The following is a 22,467-nucleotide window of genomic DNA, read 5'->3' on the forward strand; positions in this document are numbered from 1 at the left end:
CCTCTCACGAGGAATTTGCATTTCAGGACCCTAACTCTAATTGGGTAGGTCAGGAATTTGGCCGAAACCTGTTAACCCGTTAACTGACCTAGATCTCGGCAGACCCTCCCATTCCCCTCTCCCGCAAACTAAAACCCTGAAGCTCTCGAAACACTCTCAAATCCACTCCCTCCAACTTCTCCTCCTCTCCAAACCCTAACCCTAGATCTCACCCAGCGCGATGGCGGCGATGCTCCAGCCTCAGATCATACTTCTAAAGGAAGGCACCGACACGTCGCAGGGCAAAGCGCAAGTAGTGAGCAACATCAACGCCTGCACCGCCGTCGCCGACACCGTCCGTACAACTCTCGGCCCGAGGGGAATGGACAAGCTCATCCACGACGACAAGGGCAACACCACGATCTCCAACGATGGGGCTACGATCATGAAGCTGCTCGACATCGTTCACCCTGCTGCCAAGATCCTTGTCGATATCGCCAAGTCTCAGGACTCCGAGGTGACGAAATTAGTTTTAGTTAATTCTATGGCTTTTGAGTTTTTTACTTTCTAGTTGGTTAGACCCTCGATGAAGATCTACAGGGATTCGACATCATAAGTAGTTCAGATGTGGCGCTGTATGAGGACCAAGGAATGAAATGAGGACGAAGGTTGTTTTCTTGTTCTGTGGAGAAGTTAACTCAGTGTTTGGATGTTAAAGATTCAATCTTTTTGGATGTTGACCAATATTCCAGGGTTTGTCTTCTGGTAAAAAGGGTAGATTTCATGTGAAGTGTCAACTAAGACACAGTCTCAGTTGTAGGCGGTTTGATGTTAAAGATTGGAACCTGTACGTTCTTGTTTTTGTTTTATTTTTAATATCGATGAGGAAAAAGGAGTGGAATAAGAACTCGTTAACAAACACATATTCATTTGGAAGTCGTTAAGGGACAATTATATCATGATCAACTAAAATTGTGCAATAGTGTGTATACGCAGTTTGATGTAATAAATTATAACGGAATATCTAAGTCAAATTTCAAAATGCTTGGTGGAAAAATAGAATTAAACCTAAAGGAACAATCAAAAGATTTCTTTTTGGATAAGAATTTTGACTGAAGTGAACGGATTCAAGTTCCTTTCAAACAAAAGCATAAATCGTGAGAAAGAGTAGAAGTATGAAAGAAACTTGATTGTTAGTACGATACCGTATGATTGCTTAATGCCAAGACTTTTAGAAGTATGTGGTGGGGGGGGGCGGGGGCTGGGTGTTGCAATTTGCAGCATTCTTCATACGATGGCCAAATCAAAAACTTTTTTTTAAAGCACTGCGTCTGCAACAGTCTTGTACTCCAGTCAATCGAAAAATGTAAATAACGCATCGCGATTCACCAACAAATTTGAAACTAAAATAAATTCCATAATGAATTAGGATGTGATTGGAAATGAGAAGCAAAAAAGTTACAATTCATTCTGATATGTGCTCATAACAAAATGATCATTTTCAATTTTGGTCATGTTTTTCTACTACTAAATAAAGTAATTTGGTTATTTTTCCTATATGACATAAATATCAAATTCACGTCAAATGGTGATATTAGTTTTCGTAATACTGCAAGTGAAAGAAAAAAAACTATATCTGAGAATATGATGCTAATAAAAATACCAATCTAATAATTCAGCGCTTTCAAAATCACCATAATAAAACCCAAGAGTGTCCAGCCGAGTTAGTAAGCTAACTATGAGCATTATTTTAATGTCTTAGCTTTGACTTTTCTAGAGAGCACCCACGTGAATTTAATTTCGTGAAATACATGAGGTCGTGTGTTGGGGGTGCCCCTTAGGCACTGTTTGGTTGCATAATAACAAGGCTGAAAGCCTGACAAAAGCTTCAGGCTTTTGTCAGGCTTTCAACCTCTGAGGCTTTTGTCAGGCTTTCAGCCTTTCTGTTTTGCAACCAAACGGGGCCTTAGTGACACCCAATGATTGTGAGGAAGTTCCCTCCAAAAAAAGGAAAAATGGCCACAATTAGAAATTGAGAAGATAGGCTAAAGATTACCTTAAGTCTTACCCATTTTTTCTAAAAAGCTCTTAGCTTTTACCCATTCCTTCTAATAAGCCCTCAACTTTTTTTTTTAAACAACTAAACCCTTGAGCTTTGCCACTTTGTTCTAAGAAGCACCCAACTTTCTTTTTCTGCTAATGAAACCTCCAGGCTAACAAGAAGAATTGGGAGGGGTAAAAATCACGGGCTTCTCAGAAGAGATGGGTAAAACTTAGGGGAGTGGTCAAAAAAAGAAACTTGAGGACTTCTTAGAAGAGTGGAGTAAAACTTACGAGCTTCTTTTTCAAAAACAGAAACTCGTGGGCTTATTAAAAAAGAGGGATAAGCCTTTGGGGCTCTTCAGACTATCCTCTCACGAGGAATTTACATTTCGGCACCCGAACTCTAATTGGGTAGGTCAGGAATTTGGCCGAAACCCGTTAACCCGTTTTTTTTTTGGAGAAAAAGGATGGAATACCCCAAAGGTATTCCAGCCAGCTAAATTAAAAGATAAAGTGGTTGTTACAAAAAAAAGTTCATACTCCCAACCAAGAGTATGTACTAAAGTTCAAAAGAAAATACTACAAGTAGTAGTACCCCATTCCCTGTATACAACTGGAAAAAAACGGACATAACCTCCCCCAAATACCTGATATAACAAGTTTGTCAAAAGAAACCAAAAACAAAACAGAAGAACAAAGTTTCTTTCAAGCAAAACCAAGAGCATATCCAGTGAATATAAAAGGATCATCCCAATTGAATCACTGTAGCCACACCATCTTTGTTCTCAAAATCAGCAACCTTGGCAGTATTGAAACCAGCAGCTCTTTTTCTTCTTCTTTCTTGTAATCTGGCAGCTCGAGCAGAGATCCCCTCAGATCCTAGCCAAAATGTTGAAAAAGTCACAATTTTGTTCAAGAGGGCAAGAGAACTCTTCTGCTTATTAGAAAACAATCTGTCATTGCGCTCCTGCCAGACACACCATATAAGAGAGCAAATGAAAACTCTTCTCTTCATATTAGAATCTCCCTTGTATCCACTAGACCACTGTATCCAAACTTCAAACCCGTTAACCCGTTAACTGCCCTAATCTCGGCAGACCCTCGCATTCCCCTCTCCCGCATACTAAAACCCAGAAACTCTCAAAACACTCTCAAATCCACTCCCTCCAACTTCTCCTCCTCTCCAAACCCTAGCCCTAGATCTCACCCAGCGTGATGGCGGCGATGCTCCAGCCTCAGATCATACTTCTAAAGGAAGGCACCGACACGTCGCAGCGCAAAGCGCAAGTAGTGAGCAACATCAACGCCTGCACCGCCGTCGCCGACACCGTCCGTACAACTCTCGGCCCGAGGGGAATGGACAAGCTCATCCACGACGACAAGGGCAACACCAAGATCTCCAACGATGGGGATACGATCATGAAGCTGCTCGACATCGTTCACCCTGCTGCCAAGATCCTTGTCGATATCGCCAAGTCTCAGGACTCCGAGGTAACGAAATTAGTTTTAGTTAATTCTATGGCTTTTGAGTTTTTTTACTTTCTAGTTGGTTAGACCCTCGATAGGCAACTTGGTGAGTGTATTAGTGACTGTCTGCATGATATACTGTAGTTTATTGTTCGCTGAACTGAATATTATACCATGTATTACAGGCCATTAGCAAAGTTAAAGAGCTCTCTGTAAGCATAGAAGGGAAGAGCCTTGAGGAAAAGAAGTCCTTATTGGCAAAATGTGCTGCTACAACACTATCATCAAAATTAATAGGAGGCGAAAAAGAATTTTTTGCTGAAATGGTTGTGGACGCTGTCCTTGCTATTGTAAATGATGATAGATTAAATTTACTTGGAATAAAAAAGGTTATTCTCATCAATCCTTACACGCGTATATTTGCTTTTTCGCATATGATTTGGTGCTCATTAAGTTCATTTTAAATTTTAAATGACATTGATAACAACTGCAAGCGTGATAACATTAATTCTAAGTTTCTAACACCCATTAAGGCAGCTTTGTTAGCATCTAAACATATATTGATTGTTCTATTCTCAGAAGTTGGAACTTCATGCTTCAATTATGTTCAGTTTTCTAGCATTTGAAACCCAAAAGGTCTTAACTGATATTTGTTTTTTCTGGGGGTGGGTGGGTTTGTGCATTGGCGGGGTTATTGGTTATATGTGCGCGACATCTGAAGTACATTTTGAAAGCAATCGGTATTCTGAAGTGGATGTAAAATTTTGGGTACTGTAAGGTTTCATCATGCATATGGTTAATAACTCGTCTCTTTTTCCTGTTGTGTATTTACTGTCTTGATTAAAGCTTCTAGATGAAAAGATCGTTTTACTCGTCAATTCCAAGCGCATAACTTTTGAATCTGGAGCATTGGCATAAAATTTGGGAGGCTAATGTAGAATCTAATACTTCTTATTGCTTAGGTTTAGAATTTATTTTCTGTGTCAAGTATTTAAGGCAAACAACTCTTCATCTTTATTGCCATCTGTTTTATGACTATCATATCTTATTTCTTATTCTTTTGCTTTGGGGGTTGGGTGGGTGGGGGGTGGGGGGGATTTGCACCCTAATGATGTGGAATTATTTAATTTCTACTGGATGGAATTTTAAAGGTATTGCTTGCAATGAGTTAGTATGCAGTAAAGGTTTTTGAAGTTTAAATTACGGCTTATGGTGCAGGTTCCAGGGGGTACTATGAGGGATTCATTTCTTGTTAATGGTGTTGCTTTCAAAAAGACATTCTCTTATGCTGGTTTTGAGCAGCAACCAAACAAGTTTCTGAATCCAAAAATCCTTCTGTTAAACATTGAATTAGAGTTGAAATCAGAGAAAGAAAATGCTGAAATCAGGTAAAATCAACTCCAATAAATGTGCTCTGTTAATATGTTTTTTCATCATGTTTTATGGTTCTCTTATAATCAATTTATAAGTCATTTGTAGACTATCAGATCCACTGCAGTATCAGTCAATAGTTGATGCTGAGTGGAATATCATCTACGACAAGTTAGATAAGTGTGTCAAGAGTGGAGCAAAAATCGTCCTCTCGCGATTGGCAATTGGCGACCTTGCAACTCAGGTACATACCTCAATTTTCTGTAAAACATAGCATGTTCAAACCGTAATATTTTGTATGGTCTTCAGTATTTTGCAGATCGAGATATATTCTGCGCTGGTCGTGTAACAGAAGAAGACCTGCAAAGGGTTTCTGCTGCTACAGGTGGTACTGTACAAACTTCTGTCAACAACATTATCAATGAGGTTTCCTTCATATCTCTCCTTGTACATTTGTGGTTTAGTGAGTGCAATCAGACAGATGAGTGAATTCTTTAATTTCAATCCATATAGTTATGGCCCCTTTTATTAATTTTCTTCTTTTGTGGTTAACTTGTTAAAGGTTCTGGGGTCTTGTGATGTGTTTGAGGAGAAACAAGTTGGGAATGAGAGGTTCAACATATTTAGTGGCTGCCCTTCTGGTCGGACTGCAACCATAGTTCTCCGTGGTGGAGCAGACCAGGTTTGTCATTAAGAAAGTCTCCCATCAGCTGAACGTTACTGTAGTTTATGCCTAGTAGTCATCATATTGTTTGATGTTTTGCTCTCTCCAGTTCATTGAAGAAGCTGAAAGGAGTCTGCATGATGCAATAATGATAGTCAGAAGAGCTCTCAAGAATTCCACTATTGTGGCTGGTGGCGGTGCTATTGATGTAGGCAATAGAAACCTGCTAAGATCTGTTTTAATTTGTATTCTTTAGTTCATACTCATTCTTTTTTATTTTTTTGAAAAAAATGATAGATGGAGGTTAGTCGATATTTACGACAACATGCACGAACCATAGCTGGAAAGTCACAACTGTTTATAAATTCATATGCCAAGTGTTGGAATAAGGTGTAGATCAAACCTCTATTCCGGCGAGGAGCTCCGACGAGCTTGAGGGATGGCGCAGGCAAAGCTGCAGGCGAACTCGAACTTGACGTTTTCGACCATCGCGTTTGGGCGATTCTGACCTCGGCGTTTTTTGGCGATGCCGACCCTTGCATTCGAGCGCTCCGACCCTCGCGTCGGGCTTATCCGCTGGCGACAGGCTGTCGCCAGCCCTCCAATCCTCCTATATAAACCCCTTTGTGCCCTAGGGTTTGGTTTGCTTCCTCTCCCCCGATTTCTCTCTGGCGGCGATCGAAAACGTAGACGCGTTTTTTCTCAACCTCTTTCGGCTCCCCCCTCTTTTAAATCACAGCAGTGATTTTATTTCATCTCCAGCTCTCATGTTCCTTTGAGGGGAGATTAAGAAAAGTTTAAGAAAGAGAGAGAGAGAGAAATTAATTAGGGTTTTTATTCCCTTTGAAAGGGGGTTTATTCCTTTAATTATTATCACTGTAGCTACAGTGTTCATTTGAGAAATCTTAATTTTGGGATTTGCTCTTGATTTGTAATTTCTTGTTTGATTAATAAGAAATTATCTGTGTGGCTCCCGAGGACGTAGGCAGTTGCCGAACCTCGTAAATCTTGGTGTACTTTTTTCTATTCTACGTTTCTGTTGCATTAGGGATTTAGGCGTTAAATTCCCAACACTCACTAAATCACACACCACTACCCAACAATATATTGTATGAAATATAATCAAGCTCAAAGTGAGTGTGTAATAAATGAGTTTAAATGAAATCCAACTAGCAATAAGATTAACAAGAATTGAGTGCTAGAAAGATGAGTTAGAAACACTTCTCTACAAGAAGAGGATGATTGGATATTGAGGATGATTTCCTCAACAAGTGATACAAGCTCCTCCTTGTAATGCCAATTCTTTTTCAAACTAAACAAAGGCTTAAACACCTCTTTAAACACAAGATAAACTCTTTCAAACTTGATTAAGAAAACTTCTTGGGTACTTTTAAAGAGTTCAGAATATATGGGTATATATAGCATCTCAATACATCAGCTAAAGCCCAAGGAAAAAGACCAAGAAGCCCCAAACACATAAAACAGCAAACTAGCCGTTACTGTGCAACGGCTCTTTGGTAAGTCGACTTATGAGTCGACTCATGAGTCGACTAATGAGTCGACTTATATGAGTCGACTCAGCAGATAAAAATGACAATTCCACACACTTCGTGAGTCGACTTATATGTCGACTTATGAGTCGACTGAACGTGCACTGATCAGAAGAAATGCAGAAAAGCTGAACTTTGAACCATGTTAAAAAATATCAAACAAATTCCAAAAAATATAAAATTTGGGAAATAGTTTATAAACATATACATGAGTGTATTCCAGAAGGAATTTTCCAAATGTGATACACTGTTTGAAAAATCTCATGGTTTTGCTAAAAACATGTAAAATGAGTGTATAATTTTCTTAGTTTTGAACAAATGAGATAAACAAGGATATGCGGCATTTTTAAATGAATTTGTAGACTTAACAAAAATTGAATATAGCTAAAATTAAGTCTATACACTGATATCTCAGTATATTTGATAAAATCACATTAAGAAAAAATGTGTGTGTTATACGGATATTAAGCTTGAGATGTATTCACACAACATAAAGTCCTATGCTAGTTGTACCAAGTTGATATGCATGAGAAGCAAAATCTTGGATCTGACTGAGTTGAATGAGCTTCTACATAACTGAGGCTCCAGAGTTACTTAACCTGAAACAACACACAAATACTAAAAAATATATTATAAATTGTTTGCAACATCATCAAAACAAGATTCAAAAGTAGGCTCATACACATGAGTCCTAACATTCTTCATACGATGGCCAAATCAAAAACTTTTTTTTAAAGCACTGCGTCTGCAACAGTCTTGTACTCCAGTCAATCGGAAAATGTAAATAACGCATCGCGATTCACCAACAAATTTGAAACTAAAATAAATTCCATAATGAATTAGGATGTAATTGGAAATGAGAAGCAAAAAAGTTACAATTCATTCTGATATGTGCTCATAACAAAATGATCATTTTCAATTTTGGTCATGTTTTTCTACTACTAAATAAAGTAATTTGGTTATTTTTCCTATATGACATAAATATCAAATTCACGTCAAATGGTGATATTAGTTTTCGTAATACTGCAAGTGAAAGAAAAAAAACTATATCTGAGAATATGATACTGCAAGTGAAAGAAAAAAAACTATATCTGAGAATATGGTGCTAATAAAAATACCAATCTAATAATTTAGCACTTTCAAAATCACCACAATAAAACCCAAGAGTGTCTAACCGAGTTAGTAAGCTAACTATGAGCATTATTTTAATGTCTTAGCTTTGACTTTTCTAGAGAGCACCCACGTGAATTTAATTTCGTGAAATACAAGAGGTCGTGTGTTGGGGGTGCCCCTTAGGCCCCGTTTGGTTGCATAATAACAAGGCTGAAAGCCTGACAAAAGCTTCAGGCTTTTGTCAGGCTTTCAGCCTTTCTGTTTTGCAACCAAACGAGACCTTAGTGACACCCAATGAATGTGAGGAAGTTCCCTCCAAAAAAAGGAAAAATGGCCACAATTAGAAATTGAGAAGATAGACTAAAGATTACCTTAAGTCTTACCCATTTTTTTTAAAAAGCTCTTAGCTTTTACCCATTCATTCTAAGAAGCCCTCAACTTTTTTTTTTTAGCAACTGACCCTTTAAGCTTTACCACTTTGTTCTAAGAAGCACCTAACTTTCTTTTTCTGCTAACGAAACCTCTAGCCTAACAAGAAGAATTGGGTGGGGTAAAAATCAGGGACTTCTCAGAAGAGATGGGTAAAATTTAGGGGCCTAGTGGTCAAAAAAAGAAACTTGAGGACTTCTTAGAAGAATGGAGTAAAACTTACGAGCTTCTTTTTCAAAAACAGAAACTTGAGGGCTTATTAAAAAAGACGGATAAGCCTTTGGGGCTTGTCAGACTATCCTCTCACGAGGAATTTGCAGGACCCTAACTCTAATTGGGGAGGTCAGAAATTTGGCCAAAACCCGTTAACCCGTTAACTGCCCTAGATCTCGGCAGACCCTCCCATTCCCCTCTCCCGCAAACTAAAACCCTGAAGCTCTCGAAACACTCTCAAATCCACTCCCTCCAACTTCTCCTCCTCTCCAAACCCTAACCCTAGATCTCACCCAGCGCGATGGCGGCGATGCTCCAGCCTCAGATCATACTTCTAAAGGAAGGCACCGACACGTCGCAGGGCAAAGCGCAAGTAGTGAGCAACATCAACGCCTGCCCCGCCGTCGCCGACACCGTCCGTACAACTCTCGGCTCGAGGGGAATGGACAAGCTCATCCTCGACGACAAGGGCAACACCACGATCTCCAACGATGGGGCTACGATCATGAAGCTGCTCGACATCGTTCACCCTGCTGCCAAGATCCTTGTCGATATCGCCAAGTCTCAGGACTCCGAGGTGACGAAATTAGTTTTAGTTAATTCTATGGCTTTTGAGTTTTTTACTTTCCAAGTCTCAGGACTCCGAGGTGACGAAATTAGTTTTAGTTAATTCTATGGCTTTTGAGTTTTTTACTTTTTAGTTGGTTAGACCCTCGATGAAGATCTACAGGGATTCGACATCATAAGTAGTTCAGATGTGGCGCTGTATGAGGACCTTGAATGAAATGAGGACGAAGGTTGTTTTCTTGTTCTGTGGAGAAGTTAACTCAGTGTTTGGATGTTAAAGATTCATCTTTTTGGATGTTGAACCATATGTTTAGACCCTAGAGGGGGGGTGATTAGGGTCTTTCAATGGCTAATCTAATCCAATTTAAAAGCTAATTAAAATTATATAGATGCAATATGTTCTTGCAAGAGATAGGGATATGAACAATAAGAACACATAAGAATATGCACAAATAAAATATGAGACAGAGCAAAACAGCAAACACACGATATGTTTACGAGGTTGCCGGTCCCCCACTGACCTACGTCCGCAGCTCCTCTTCAACCTCGAGGAGATATCGCCTATCCAATCCGGTTTGGAAGCCGGAATTTCTCACACTCGGTTTACAAGTTTCACCGAAAACGTCTCACACTACACAATCACTCAAGCAATCACACCTTTACACACTAAGTGTAGGAACCTAGCCGTGCCACCCCCCCCCCCCCGCCCCCACCGATCTCCTCACGTGCTCGATTCCAACTCTCCCTAGGTTCGTCAATCGACCGCCACTCTATGATTGACCCCGTCTCTCTGCTCCTCACACTCTCTCGGTGTACAAGTGTAATTACAAAGTGATTCTCACAAATAAAAGTATAATACAATGATTTGTTACTCAATTTACAAGTGAGAACACAATGAGCTCAAACACTACTAAATCAACCCACAAACCCACAATATATAATATGGAATATCAGCCTCAATAAGTGTGTGTGATAATAGTGCATCAAACTCAATAAATAACTTAATGAATATAGCTAATCAAATTTGAAAGTGAATATACTAAGCTATATAGGAAGAGTTTTTAGAAAACTTCTCATGACAAGAGAAGAGCTGTAGAAATAATGATTCCAATAAGGATTTGAGAAAAGCTTCTTGCTGTTGTAGAAAAACTTCTCTTAGAAAACAGATTGATGAAACGACGTCTTAAATAGCTCTTAAACGCGATTAACAACTTGTTAAACACCAACTTGATTTCTTGATTAATAGAGAAGAAGAGCAGGCATGAGGTATATATAGAACCCATACAACAGCTAAAAATAGAAAAAGACGCAAAAAGCCGCATTTGAAAAACTAGCCTTAGGCTCAGTTTGTCAGCTCGGTCGGTGCGACCGGTACGGTCGACCGATTAGTTCAAAAAACGTGGAGGAAACATCGTTTTGAAGGCTGCGGTCGCCGACGCGCAAATTCGCTCGACCAATGGAATTCGGTCGAGCCGACGTAAATTCGCGGTCGACCGGAAAACACTAGAAAGTCTTCTCAGAAACCAGACAGGCCGCGGTCGACCCGTATCGGTTCGACCGGAAAATCTGACATGGGCAGAAAACAGGTTTTGGCAGTTTTTGGAAATTCGTTAATAAATATCATTCATCTCCAAAAATAATGAAACTTTGGGCGAACAGTTTATAAGTGATGAAATACGATGTTGAAAGGAATTTTTAGAAAAATGAAACAAATTTCGTTTTTTTTTTTGTGAAAACTACCTGTTTTTGAAAAATGCTTAGAAAACCTGTATTTTTATGAAATGAAATTTGAAATAGGGACTTCGTAAATAGTTCATTATATGTTATCTGTGCATAAATTATAGTATATAGGCAAAGCGTGAGAGAGCTGTACACAGAGAGATAAAGATATTTTAACAATGTTTTAAGAAATCCATCCATATGATTATCAAACGTCAAAAATCGTGTTAAGTGAATATATATTGAGCTTATGATATCATCCCTACGCAATATATGTTAATAAGACTAACAAATACCTAGGTAAATCCACGCAGATGAACTTCTGATCTATTTAACGGCTTGTCGAAATACCCCTGAAACCGAGAACATAAACAAAAACACTGGAAAAACCTTATTAGTAATAAATTGTTTGTCAAATGCATCCATGCAAAACTGATAGGGTCAACAATCTCCCCCTTTTTGATGATGGCAAACAATTTATACATGAGTATGAAGTATACACTGATAAACCACATATAAGTCAAAACAAGAATAAGTTATACATGACCATATGTAAAAATCATATATGACCATATATAACAGAAATTAATTCGAACAAGAATAAGTTATACATGACCATATGTAAAAATCATATATGACCATATATAACAGAAATTAATTCGTAAGCTATAAGTGGTATTTTCTCCCCCTTTGACAACATCAAAAAGAGGGAAAAATGAAAGATAGGAGCAATGCTCCCCCTGCTTATAAGCATAGATAAGAGAAGTAAAGAAATTTATGTCAAAAACTCCCCCTGTCACATAGATTAGATGACATCAATAGAGCATATATACAGGAGCTTAAACTGACAACTATCCATCAAACTTATGCATAATAAAAAATATGCAAGAAACAAAACATGGGTATTGTCTTAACCATGCATTGATCACAAAATGATGAACTGGCATAAGCAATTTACAAATCATCATTTAGGCATTACAAAAATGATAAACCACGCATTGATGCATAAAAAAGCAAAACTTAAACATCACATAGGCAACTTATGATAAGCAACTATTTGCTGCATACCAAAACATGAGTGTTGTTTCAACAATGCAGTGATTCATAAAAGAAATAAACTAAACATAATGAATCACAAATAACATCATATAGATATTAAAGGCAGCATATTTATGCATACATATAGGTTTGTCCACGAAATAGTAAGTCATACATAAAACGTCACACAAAACCATACATAGTTGTTCCACAAAGCACCAAAGCGTCATAGAGTTATACACTCAAATAAAAACAGAGTTATCAAGTTTTTACAACCCAGAAGAAAACATCAAAAACAGATAAAAACAACATATAAAGAAACTCAATCAGTCATCACCTCCTCCAACATCATCATGATCACCATCATCACTACCATCATCATCACCATCTCCACTACCATCATCATCACCATCTCCACTACCATCACCATCTGAGCCACCAGCAGAATCCTCACTAGAATCAGACTCATACTTTGAAGGGATCCCGAGAGACTGACGCTGGTATGAAAGAATAGTCCTAACATCCTTCTGTATAGATGAGACTCGAGTCTCAAGGCGATCAAGACGGTCACAAATCTCAGAAGTGGAAGAAGTGGAAGAAGTAGAGGCTCTAGAACGGGAGTGAGAGGATGGTTTAGGAGTGGAGTCAAGAGATATTCGCATTCTGGAAAGTGAAATGCCATCAAAGAAATCTCTCTTGGATTCAACCTTAGGTTCGTTAGTGAGGTCAACATTGAAATGTTGAAAAATGAGAGTGAGAAAGGAACCAAAGGGTAGAAACTTGGTATGTTTAGATCCCATGTTTTTGACAAAGATAGTAGCCCAATCAACTTTGATTTTAGCAAAAATGGTATAGACAGCATTTATCTTGTCAGAGGCAAAGTGATCAAAACTACCAGTCTTAGGGATCAAATTTTGAGCAACAATTCTGGCAATGAGTCTAGCAATAGGATTAAGTGAATTGTTGTTCATAGGATATGAGCATCCGGGTATAAACATTTGATGATTGACTGCAGGATCACTAAGCTCAATAGCCCTGAGTTCAACGTCACCTGTTGGGATTTGAAGAATCCCCGCAAGTTCGTTGGCAGTAAAAGCTATTGCCACATTTTTAACAGAGGAGGAGATGGTTAAACTACCATCAGCAGAGGATGATGTGGACATGTTAGCATAAAACAGATAAACTAAGAAAGGATAATAAGGAACTTTAAAACTTTCATCAAACAGTTTATTCAACCCAACATTATGAAGAATAGAGTGAGTGTTATAGATGGCCAGTTCAGGATACTTGATATACCTAGTTGGGAGGATCTTCAGTTTACACAGTTCCCTATATTTCCTAACAAGAGGTTTAAACAGCAAATAATCCTCATAATGTGAGGCTTTTACAGAGGAAGAACTAGATTCGGGTTTAGACCTCTTTTTGGGGGGTAGGGTTTTGAAAAGATTAGAGAGATTTTTCAATATCCTGTAAACGAGAACCAATATAGAGCAAGTTAACAAAAAAGCCCTAGAATTAAAAACCCTAGATGAGAGAGTAGATATAAAAACTCAGAAATCAAAGGGTGAAGGAAGAAGTTACCCACAAAACTGATGAGAGACAGCGGTTGAATCGAAGCGGGCGACCGAAAACAGATATTTTGAGAAGCTGAAACCCTAGGCTGCGATTTTAGAATGGGAGGAAGAAGGAAGGGTAGGATGTCTTGATAATGTGAGCAACGGCTGAGATTGAGTGGTTGATAGATTTAAGGGTGATGTGGAGATCGGGTGTGAAACAGAAACCAAATAATAAAACCGAAACAAAAAAAATCGAAAAATTTGCTGCTGTAGGAATTCAATTTCGGTCGACCGACGCGGTCGACCGGAATGCTTCCAGATAACCGTCGGTCGACCGGGTCGGTCGACCGAAAGAAAGTAATAAGCATAAACCTGATTTTTGAGATATTTTTACTATAAACTCTTTTGGAAATTTATTTTACAAACTACTAAAAGTTTTATAATATGTATATAAGTAATTTTGTCTATTAAAAACATATAAATAATTTATTCTGACACAAGGAATATAATTTGTCATTCAAAGCCAAAAAAAAAATTTCAAAGACAAAACAAAAACAACACATTAAAAAAAATACTATATAAGTCTTTTTGGTACCCAAATCATTTTGGTACCACTAGAACTTGGGACATGACCCCTATCATTTAAATCCAAGGCCCTAGGGTTATGAACCCGTTTGAGCGTATTTTGTGCACCAATACGATCAAAGCAAAAATTGTAAACGTGACCCATACGATTGCAATTTGTGCAATGTAGAGGTTTAAATGGTTTACGTTGACCGAAATAGAATGCACGTGGTTCATTTGCAAAAATAGATTTTCCTTTGTAATTATTTTGCAAACGAGAATTTCTTTTCAAATCGAAACAAAACATGGCCAAATGGCCAACACGACCACAATAATCACATTTGTACACATAAGCATGTTTATGATTTACACTATGTGTGTGTACATGAGTATGTGATGATGAAGCTTGATGGGATGCACAATCATGCATAGGCTTGTCAATTTTTGGTGCATTATGACAAAATTGAGCTAAATGGCCTTTAAGACCGCAAATAGAACATTTGTGAATTTTGTCATACATATGTGCATAGTGAATAGGTTTCTTGGAAGAATTAACATTAACCTTTGCACATAAGTCCATAAGCTTTTTATTATTAGCAATACAAGTATTTAGTGTTGAATCTAAGGTAGATATTCTTTTTCTCATTTGATTCAACTCATCATTGTGCATACAAGTATTGCTACTAGAAGTAGGATAAACAAGATTACTCATCATAGATTTTAACTTATCTACTTCTAACATAGCATCACGTTTTTCATGAAGCAAACTAGCATTTTCAATTTTCAAATTTTCATTGCATTCTTTAAGAATTATATTTTCATTTGCAATAAAATTAAACTTAGTAGCTAGTGTTTCATGAATAGATTTTATATTAACATACTTACTTTTTACATCAATATAGCTATTGTGTAATTTTTCAAACTCAAGAGCAAGTTCATCAAAAGTAATAATATCATCGTTATCGCATACCTCACTAGGGTTACTACCTAGTGGTGTTGTACATGGGGATGAGGCTTCCTTAGAGCTCAAAGCGGGATTTTCCAACGCTTCTTGAATAGCCTCCAATTTTCCTTCATGTGCTTCAATAAGTTTCCATAAAGCATAAGCACTATCAAAATTAGCAAGTTTGTTAGAAAACGATGAGTGAAAAGCGCTAATCAAAAATCCTAGCAAAAGCTTGTTCATGTTAAACAATCTTTTATCATTATCACACCATTTGGATTTTTCCAAGATGGGAATAACATAACCATCCTCAATAATTTCCCACAAATCAAATTGATTAGATTGAACAAAAAGTTTGAATCTAATGCGCCATTGAGCGTAGGGGAAAATATCCAAACGAGGAGCAATATTAATAGCATATCCTAAGCAAGATGAATCATTCATATCCATAGAGATGAAATGCAAGAAGCACAATTAATCAAAATTAGATTAGCACTAATACAATAACTTGGATCTTTAACTCAAGGCGGTTAGTCCTTAAATCAAAGAGCACCAAGCTCTGATACCAATTGTTAGACCCTAGAGGGGGGGGGGTTAGGGTCTTATGCTAATCTAATCCCAATTAATAGCAATTAAAATTATGTTGATCAATATGTTCTTGCAAGAGATAGATATGAACAATAAGAACAATAAGAATATGCACAAATAAAATATGAGACAAGCAAAACACAAACACACGATATGTTTACGAGGTTCGGTCCCCACGACCTACGTCCCCGCTCCTCACCTCGAGGAGATATCCACTATCACAATCAGTGACACCCAATGATTGTGAGGAAGTTCCCTCCAAAAAAAGGAAAAATGACCACAATTAGAAATTTAGAAGATAGGCTAAAGATTACCTTAAGTCTTACCCATTTTTTCTAAAATGCTCTTAGCTTTTACCCATTCCTTCTAAGAAGCCCTCAACTTTTTTTTAACAACTGATCCCTTAAGCTTTACCACTTTGTTCTAAGAAGCACCCAACTTTCTTTTTCTGCTAACGAAACCTCCAGCCTAACAAGAAGAATTGGGTGGGGTAAAAATCAGGGACTTCTCAGAAGAGATGGGTAAAACTTAGGGGCCTAGTGGTCAAAAAAAGAAACTTGAGGACTTCTTAGAAGAATGGAGTAAAACTTACGAGATTCTTTTTCAAAAATAGAAACTTGAGGGCTTATTAAAAAAGACGGATAAGCCTTTGGGGCTCGTCAGACTATCCTCTCACGAGGAATTTGCATTTCAGGACCCTAACTCTAATTGGGGAGGTCAGAAATTTGGCCAAAACCCGTTAACCCGTTAACTGCCCTAGATCTCGGCAGACCCTCCCATTCCCCTCTCCCGCAAACTAAAACCCTGAAGCTCTCGAAACACTCTCAAATCCACTCCCTCCAACTTCTCCTCCTCTCCAAACCCTAACCCTAGATCTCACCCAGCGCGATGGCGGCGATGCTCCAGCCTCAGATCATACTTCTAAAGGAAGGCACCGACACGTCGCAGGGCAAAGCGCAAGTAGTGAGCAACATCAACGCCTGCACCGCCGTCGCCGACACCGTCCGTACAACTCTCGGCCCGAGGGGAATGGACAAGCTCATCCACGACGACAAGGGCAACACCACGATCTCCAACGATGGGGCTACGATCATGAAGCTGCTCGACATCGTTCACCCTGCTGCCAAGATCCTTGTCGATATCGCCAAGTCTCAGGACTCCGAGGTGACGAAATTAGTTTTAGTTAATTCTATGGCTTTTGAGTTTTTTACTTTCTAGTTGGTTAGACCCTCGATGAAGATCTACAGGGATTCGACATCATAAGTAGTTCGGATGTGGCGCTGTATGAGGACCATGGAATGAAATGAGGACGAAGGTTGTTTTCTTGTTCTGTGGAGAAGTTAACTCAGTGTTTGGATGTTAAAGATTCAATCTTTTTGGATGTTGACCAATATTCCAGGGTTTGTCTTCTGGTAAAAAGGGTAGATTTCCTGTGAAGTGTCAACTAAGGCACAGTCTCAGTTGTAGGCGGTTTGATGTTAAAGATTGGAACCTGTACGTTCTTGTTTTTGTTTTATTTTTAATATCGATGAGGAAAAAGGAGTGGAATAAGAACTCGTTAACAAACACGTATTCATTTAGAAGTCGTTAAGGGACAATTATATCATGATCAACTAAAATTGTGCAATAGTGTGTATACACAGTTTGATGTAATAAATTATAACGGAATATCTAAGTCAAATTTCAAAATGCTTGGTGGAAAAATAGAATTAAACCTAAAGGAACAATCAAAAGATTTCTTTTTTGATAAGAATTTTGACTGAAGTGAACGACTTAGCGAGTGATTTATTTTTCAATTATATCTTAAGGCCCATGGTCTTATGTTAAAAACTTACAGGTGTCAACTAGATATTTTTGCACGCCTTGTAAGTTTGATTGAATGAAAGTAGAAGGACCTTTAAGGAATTATGGGCATGAGTTCTCTTCAGCCACTTCGTATTTCATATGGTTAATGATTAGGATACACTTCAATACTGTTATAAATAGCGGTAAATAGTCCCGTAATAGCGGCGCTAATAGCGTTAACGGTTCCTTCCCGCTACGCTATCGCCCAATAGCGGTGATATATTGCAGAATATGCGTTTTTCGTTCGCAAAAGCGGCCAATAGTATGCCATAATGATGGGTTCTAGCAATCTAGCAATCTAGTTTCTCTTCCCCCTACGAATTGCAGGTCCAAGGGCTGGAAAGTGGACCTAAGCTTTTGAGGCCTTGTTTGGTATTTGGAGTGGATTCAAGTTCCTTTCAAACAAAAGCATAAATCGTGAGAAAGAGTAGAAGTATGAAAGAAACTTGATTGTTAGTACGATACCGTATGATTGCTTAATGCCAAGACTTTTAGAAGTATGTGGTGGGGGGGTGGGGGGGCTGGCTGTTGCAATTTGCAGCATTCTTCATACGATGGTCAAATCAAAAACTTTTTTTTAAAGCACTGCATCTGCAACAGTCTTGTACTCCAGTCAATCGGAAAATGTAAATAACGCATCGCGATTCACCAACAAATTTGAAACTAAAATAAATTCCATAATGAATTAGGATGTGATTGGAAATGAGAAGCAAAAAAGTTACAATTCATTCTGATATGTGCTCATAACAAAATGATCATTTTCAATTTTGGTCATGTTTTTCTACTACTAAATAAAGTAATTTGGTTATTTTTCCTATATGACATAAATATCAAATTCACGTCAAATGGTGATATTAGTTTTCGTAATACTGCAAGTGAAAGAAAAAAAAACTATATCTGAGAATATGGTGCTAATAAAAATACCAATCTAATAATTCAGCGCTTTCAAAATCACCACAATAAAACCCAAGAGTGTCTAGCTGAGTTAGTAAGCTAACTATGAGCATTATTTTAATGTCTTAGCTTTGACTTTTCTAGAGAGCACACACGTGAATTTAATTTCGTGAAATACATGAGATCGTGCGTTGGGGGTGCCCCTTAGGCCCTGTTTGGTTGCATAATAACAAGGCTGAAAGCCTAACAAAAGCTTCAGGCTTTTGTTAGGCTTTCAGCCTTTCTGTTTTGCAACCAAACGAGGCCTTAGTGACACCCAATGATTGTGAGGAAGTTCCCTCCAAAAAAAGGAAAAATGGCCACAATTAGAAATTGAGAAGATAGACTAAAGATTACCTTAAGTCTTACCCATTTTTTCTAAAATGCTCTTAGCTTTTACCCATTCCTTCTAAGAATCCCTCAACTTTTTTTTAACAACTGATCCCTTAAGCTTTACCACTTTGTTCTAAGAAGCACCCAACTTTCTTTTTCTGCTAACGAAACCTCCAGCCTAACAAGAAGAATTGGGTGGGGTAAAAATCAGGGACTTCTCAGAAGAGATGGGTAAAACTTAGGGCCTAGTGGTCAAAAAAAGAAACTTGAGGACTTCTTAGAAGAATGGAGTAAAACTTACGAGATTCTTTTTCAAAAATAGAAACTTGAGGGCTTATTAAAAAAGACGGATAAGCCTTTGGGGCTCGTCAGACTATCCTCTCACGAGGAATTTGCAATTCAGGACCCTAACTCTAATTGGGTAGGTCAGGAATTTGGCCGAAACCCGTTAACCCGTTAACTACCCTAGATCTCGGCAGACCCTCCCATTCCCCTCTCCCGCAAACTAAAACCCTGAAGTTCTCGAAACACTCTCAAATCCACTCCCTCCAACTTCTCCTCCTCTCCAAACCCTAACCCTAGATCTCTCCCAGCGCGATGGCGGCGATGCTCCAGCCTCAGATCATACTTCTAAAGGAAGGCACCGACACGTCATAGGGCAAAGCGCAAGTAGTGAGCAACATCAACGCCTGCACCGCCGTCGCCGACACCGTCCGTACAACTCTCGGCCCGAGGGGAATGGACAAGCTCATCCACGACGACAAGGGCAACACAACAATCTCCAACGATGGGGCTACGATCATGAAGCTGCTCGACATCGTTCACCCTGCTGCCAAGATCCTTGTCGATATCGCCAAGTCTCAGGACTCCGAGGTGACGAAATTAGTTTTAGTTAATTCTATGGCTTTTGAGTTTTTTACTTTCTAGTTGGTTAGACCCTCGATGAAGATCTACAGGGATTCGACGTCATGAGTAGTTCAGATGTGGCGCTGTATGAGGACCAAGGAATGAAATGAGGACGAAGGTTGTTTTCTTGTTCTGTGGAGAAGTTAACTCAGTGTTTGGATGTTAAAGATTCAATCTTTTTGGATGTTGACCAATATTCCAGGGTTTGTCTTCTGGTAAAAAGGGTAGATTTCCTGTGAAGTGTCAACTAAGACACAGTCTCAGTTGTAGGCGCTTTGATGTTAAAGATTGGAACCTGTACGTTCTTGTTTTTGTTTTATATTTAATATCGATGAGGAAAAAGGAGTGGAATAAGAACTCGTTAACAAACACGTATTCATTTGGAAGTCGTTAAGGGACAATTATATCATGATCAACTAAAATTGTGCAATAGTGGGTATACGCAGTTTGATGTAACTAAAATTGTGCAATAGTGGGTATACGCAGTTTGATGTAATAAATTATAACGGAATATCTAAGTCAAATTTCAAAATGCTTGGTGGAAAAATAGAATTAAACCTAAAGGAACAATCAAAAGATTTCTTTTTGGATAAGAATTTTGACTGAAGTGAACGACTTAGCGAGTGATTTATTTTTCAATTATATCTTAAGGCACATGGTCTTATGTTAAAAACTTACAGGTGTCAACTAGATATTTTTGCACGTCTTGTAAGTTTGATTGAATGAAAGTAGAAGGACCTTTAAGGAATTATGGGCATGAGTTCTCTTCAGCCACTTCGTAATTCATATGGTTATTGATTAGGATACGCTTCAATACTGTTATAAATAGCGGTAAATAGTCCCGTAATAGCGGCGCTAATAGCGTTAGCGGTTCCTTCCCGCTACGCTATCGCCCAATAGCGGTGATATATTGCAGAATATGCATTTTTCGTTCGCAAAAGCGGCCAATAGTATGCCATAATGATGGGTTCTAGCAATCTAGCAATCTAGCAATCTAGTTTCTCTTCCCCCTACGAATTGCAGGTCCAAGGGCTGGAAAGTGGACCTAAGCTTTTGAGGCCTTGTTTGGTATTTGGAGTGGATTCAAGTTCCTTTCAAACAAAAGCATAAATCGTGAGAAAGAGTAGAAGTATGAAAGAAACTTGATTGTTAGTACGATACCGTATGATTGCTTAATGCCAAGACTTTTAGAAGTATGTGGTGGGGGGGGGGGGGGGGGGGGCTGGCTGTTGCAATTTGCTGATTGGAAATGAGAAGCAAAAAAGTTACATTTCATTCTGATATGTGCTCATAACAAAATGATCATTTTTAATTTTGGTCATGTTTTTCTACTACTAAATAAAGTAATTTGGTTATTTTTCCTATATGACATAAATATCAAATTCACGTCAAATGGTGATATTAGTTTTCGTAATATTTCAAGTGAAAGAAAAAAAAACTATATCTCAGAATATGGTGCTAATAAAAATACCAATCTAACAATTCAGCGCTTTCAAAATCACCATAATAAAACCCAAGAGTGTCTAGCCGAGTTAGTAAGCTAACTATGAGCATTATTTTAATGTCTTAGCTTTGACTTTTCTAGAGAGCACCCACGTGAATTTAATTTCGTGAAATACATGAGGTCGTGTGTTGGGGGTGCCCCTTAGGCCCCGTTTGGTTGCATAATAACAAGGCTGAAAGCCTGACAAAAGCTTCAGGCTTTTGTCAGGCTTTCAGCCTTTCTGTTTTGCAACCAAACGGGGCCTTAGTGACACCCAATGATTGTGAGGAAGTTCCCTCCATAAAAAGGAAAAATGGCCACAATTAGAAATTGAGAAGATAGGCTAAAGATTACCTTAAGTCTTACCCATTTTTTCTAAAATGCTCTTAGCTTTTACCCATTCCTTCTAAGAAGCCCTCAACTTTTTTTTTAACAACTGATCCCTTAAGCTTTACCACTTTGTTCTAAGAAGCACCCAACTTTCTTTTTCTGCTAACGAAACCTCCAGCCTAACAAGAAGAATTGGGTGGGGTAAAAATCAGGGACTTCTCAGAAGAGATGGGTAAAACTTAGGGGCCTAGTGGTCAAAAAAAGAAACCTGAGGACTTCTTAGAAGAATGGAGTAAAACTTACGAGATTCTTTTTCAAAAACAGAAACTTGAGGGCTTATTAAAAAAGACGGATAAGCCTTTGGGGCTCGTCAGACTATCCTCTCATGAGGAATTTGCATTTCAGGACCCTAACTCTAATTGGGTAGGTCAGGAATTTGGCCGAAACCCGTTAACCCGTTAACTGCCCTAGATCTCGGCAGACCCTCCCAATCCCCTCTCCCGCAAACTAAAACCCTGAAGCTCTCAAAACACTCTCAAATCCACTCCCTCCAACTTCTCCTCCTCTCCAAACCCTAACCCTAGATCTCACCCAGCGCGATGGCGGCGATGCTCCAGCCTCAGATCATACTTCTAAAGGAAGGCACCGACACGTCGCAGGGCAAAGCGCAAGTAGTGAGCAACATCAACGCCTGCACCGCCGTCGCCGACACCGTCCGTACAACTCTCGGCCCGAGGGGAATGGACAAGCTCATCCACGACGACAAGGGCAACACCACGATCTCCAACGATGGGGCTACGATCATGAAGCTGCTCGACATCGTTCACCCTGCT

At 38.8% G+C, this 22,467-nt stretch overlaps 1 protein-coding gene across 1 annotated transcript; it reads left to right on the forward strand.

Annotated features, from left to right (window-relative positions):
• On the forward strand, positions 162–5,920 carry LOC109839201 (T-complex protein 1 subunit eta-like). Its single transcript, XM_020407630.1, has 10 exons — positions 162–496; positions 3,256–3,513; positions 3,569–3,595; positions 3,675–3,878; positions 4,708–4,877; positions 4,969–5,104; positions 5,170–5,286; positions 5,423–5,542; positions 5,634–5,732; positions 5,822–5,920. Exons 1-10 carry the CDS (start codon positions 221–223, stop codon positions 5,918–5,920), a joined length of 1,506 nt encoding a protein of 501 aa, XP_020263219.1. The 5' UTR covers positions 162–220.

The sequence above is a fragment of the Asparagus officinalis genome, chromosome 4 (genome assembly GCF_001876935.1).
Source record: "Asparagus officinalis chromosome 4, Aspof.V1, whole genome shotgun sequence".
NCBI lineage: Eukaryota > Viridiplantae > Streptophyta > Magnoliopsida > Asparagales > Asparagaceae > Asparagus > Asparagus officinalis.

Bases quoted from the DNA above. Each gene is read 5' to 3' on its own strand.
- LOC109839201 (XM_020407630.1), top strand. From the start codon at position 221: ATGGCGGCGATGCTCCAGCCTCAGATCATACTTCTAAAGGAAGGCACC. The intron at 3,514-3,568 runs GTAACGAAATTA...TTTACTTTCTAG, and splicing joins CCAAGTCTCAGGACTCCGAG to TTGGTTAGACCCTCGATAGG. The intron at 4,878-4,968 runs GTAAAATCAACT...AGTCATTTGTAG, and splicing joins AAAGAAAATGCTGAAATCAG to ACTATCAGATCCACTGCAGT.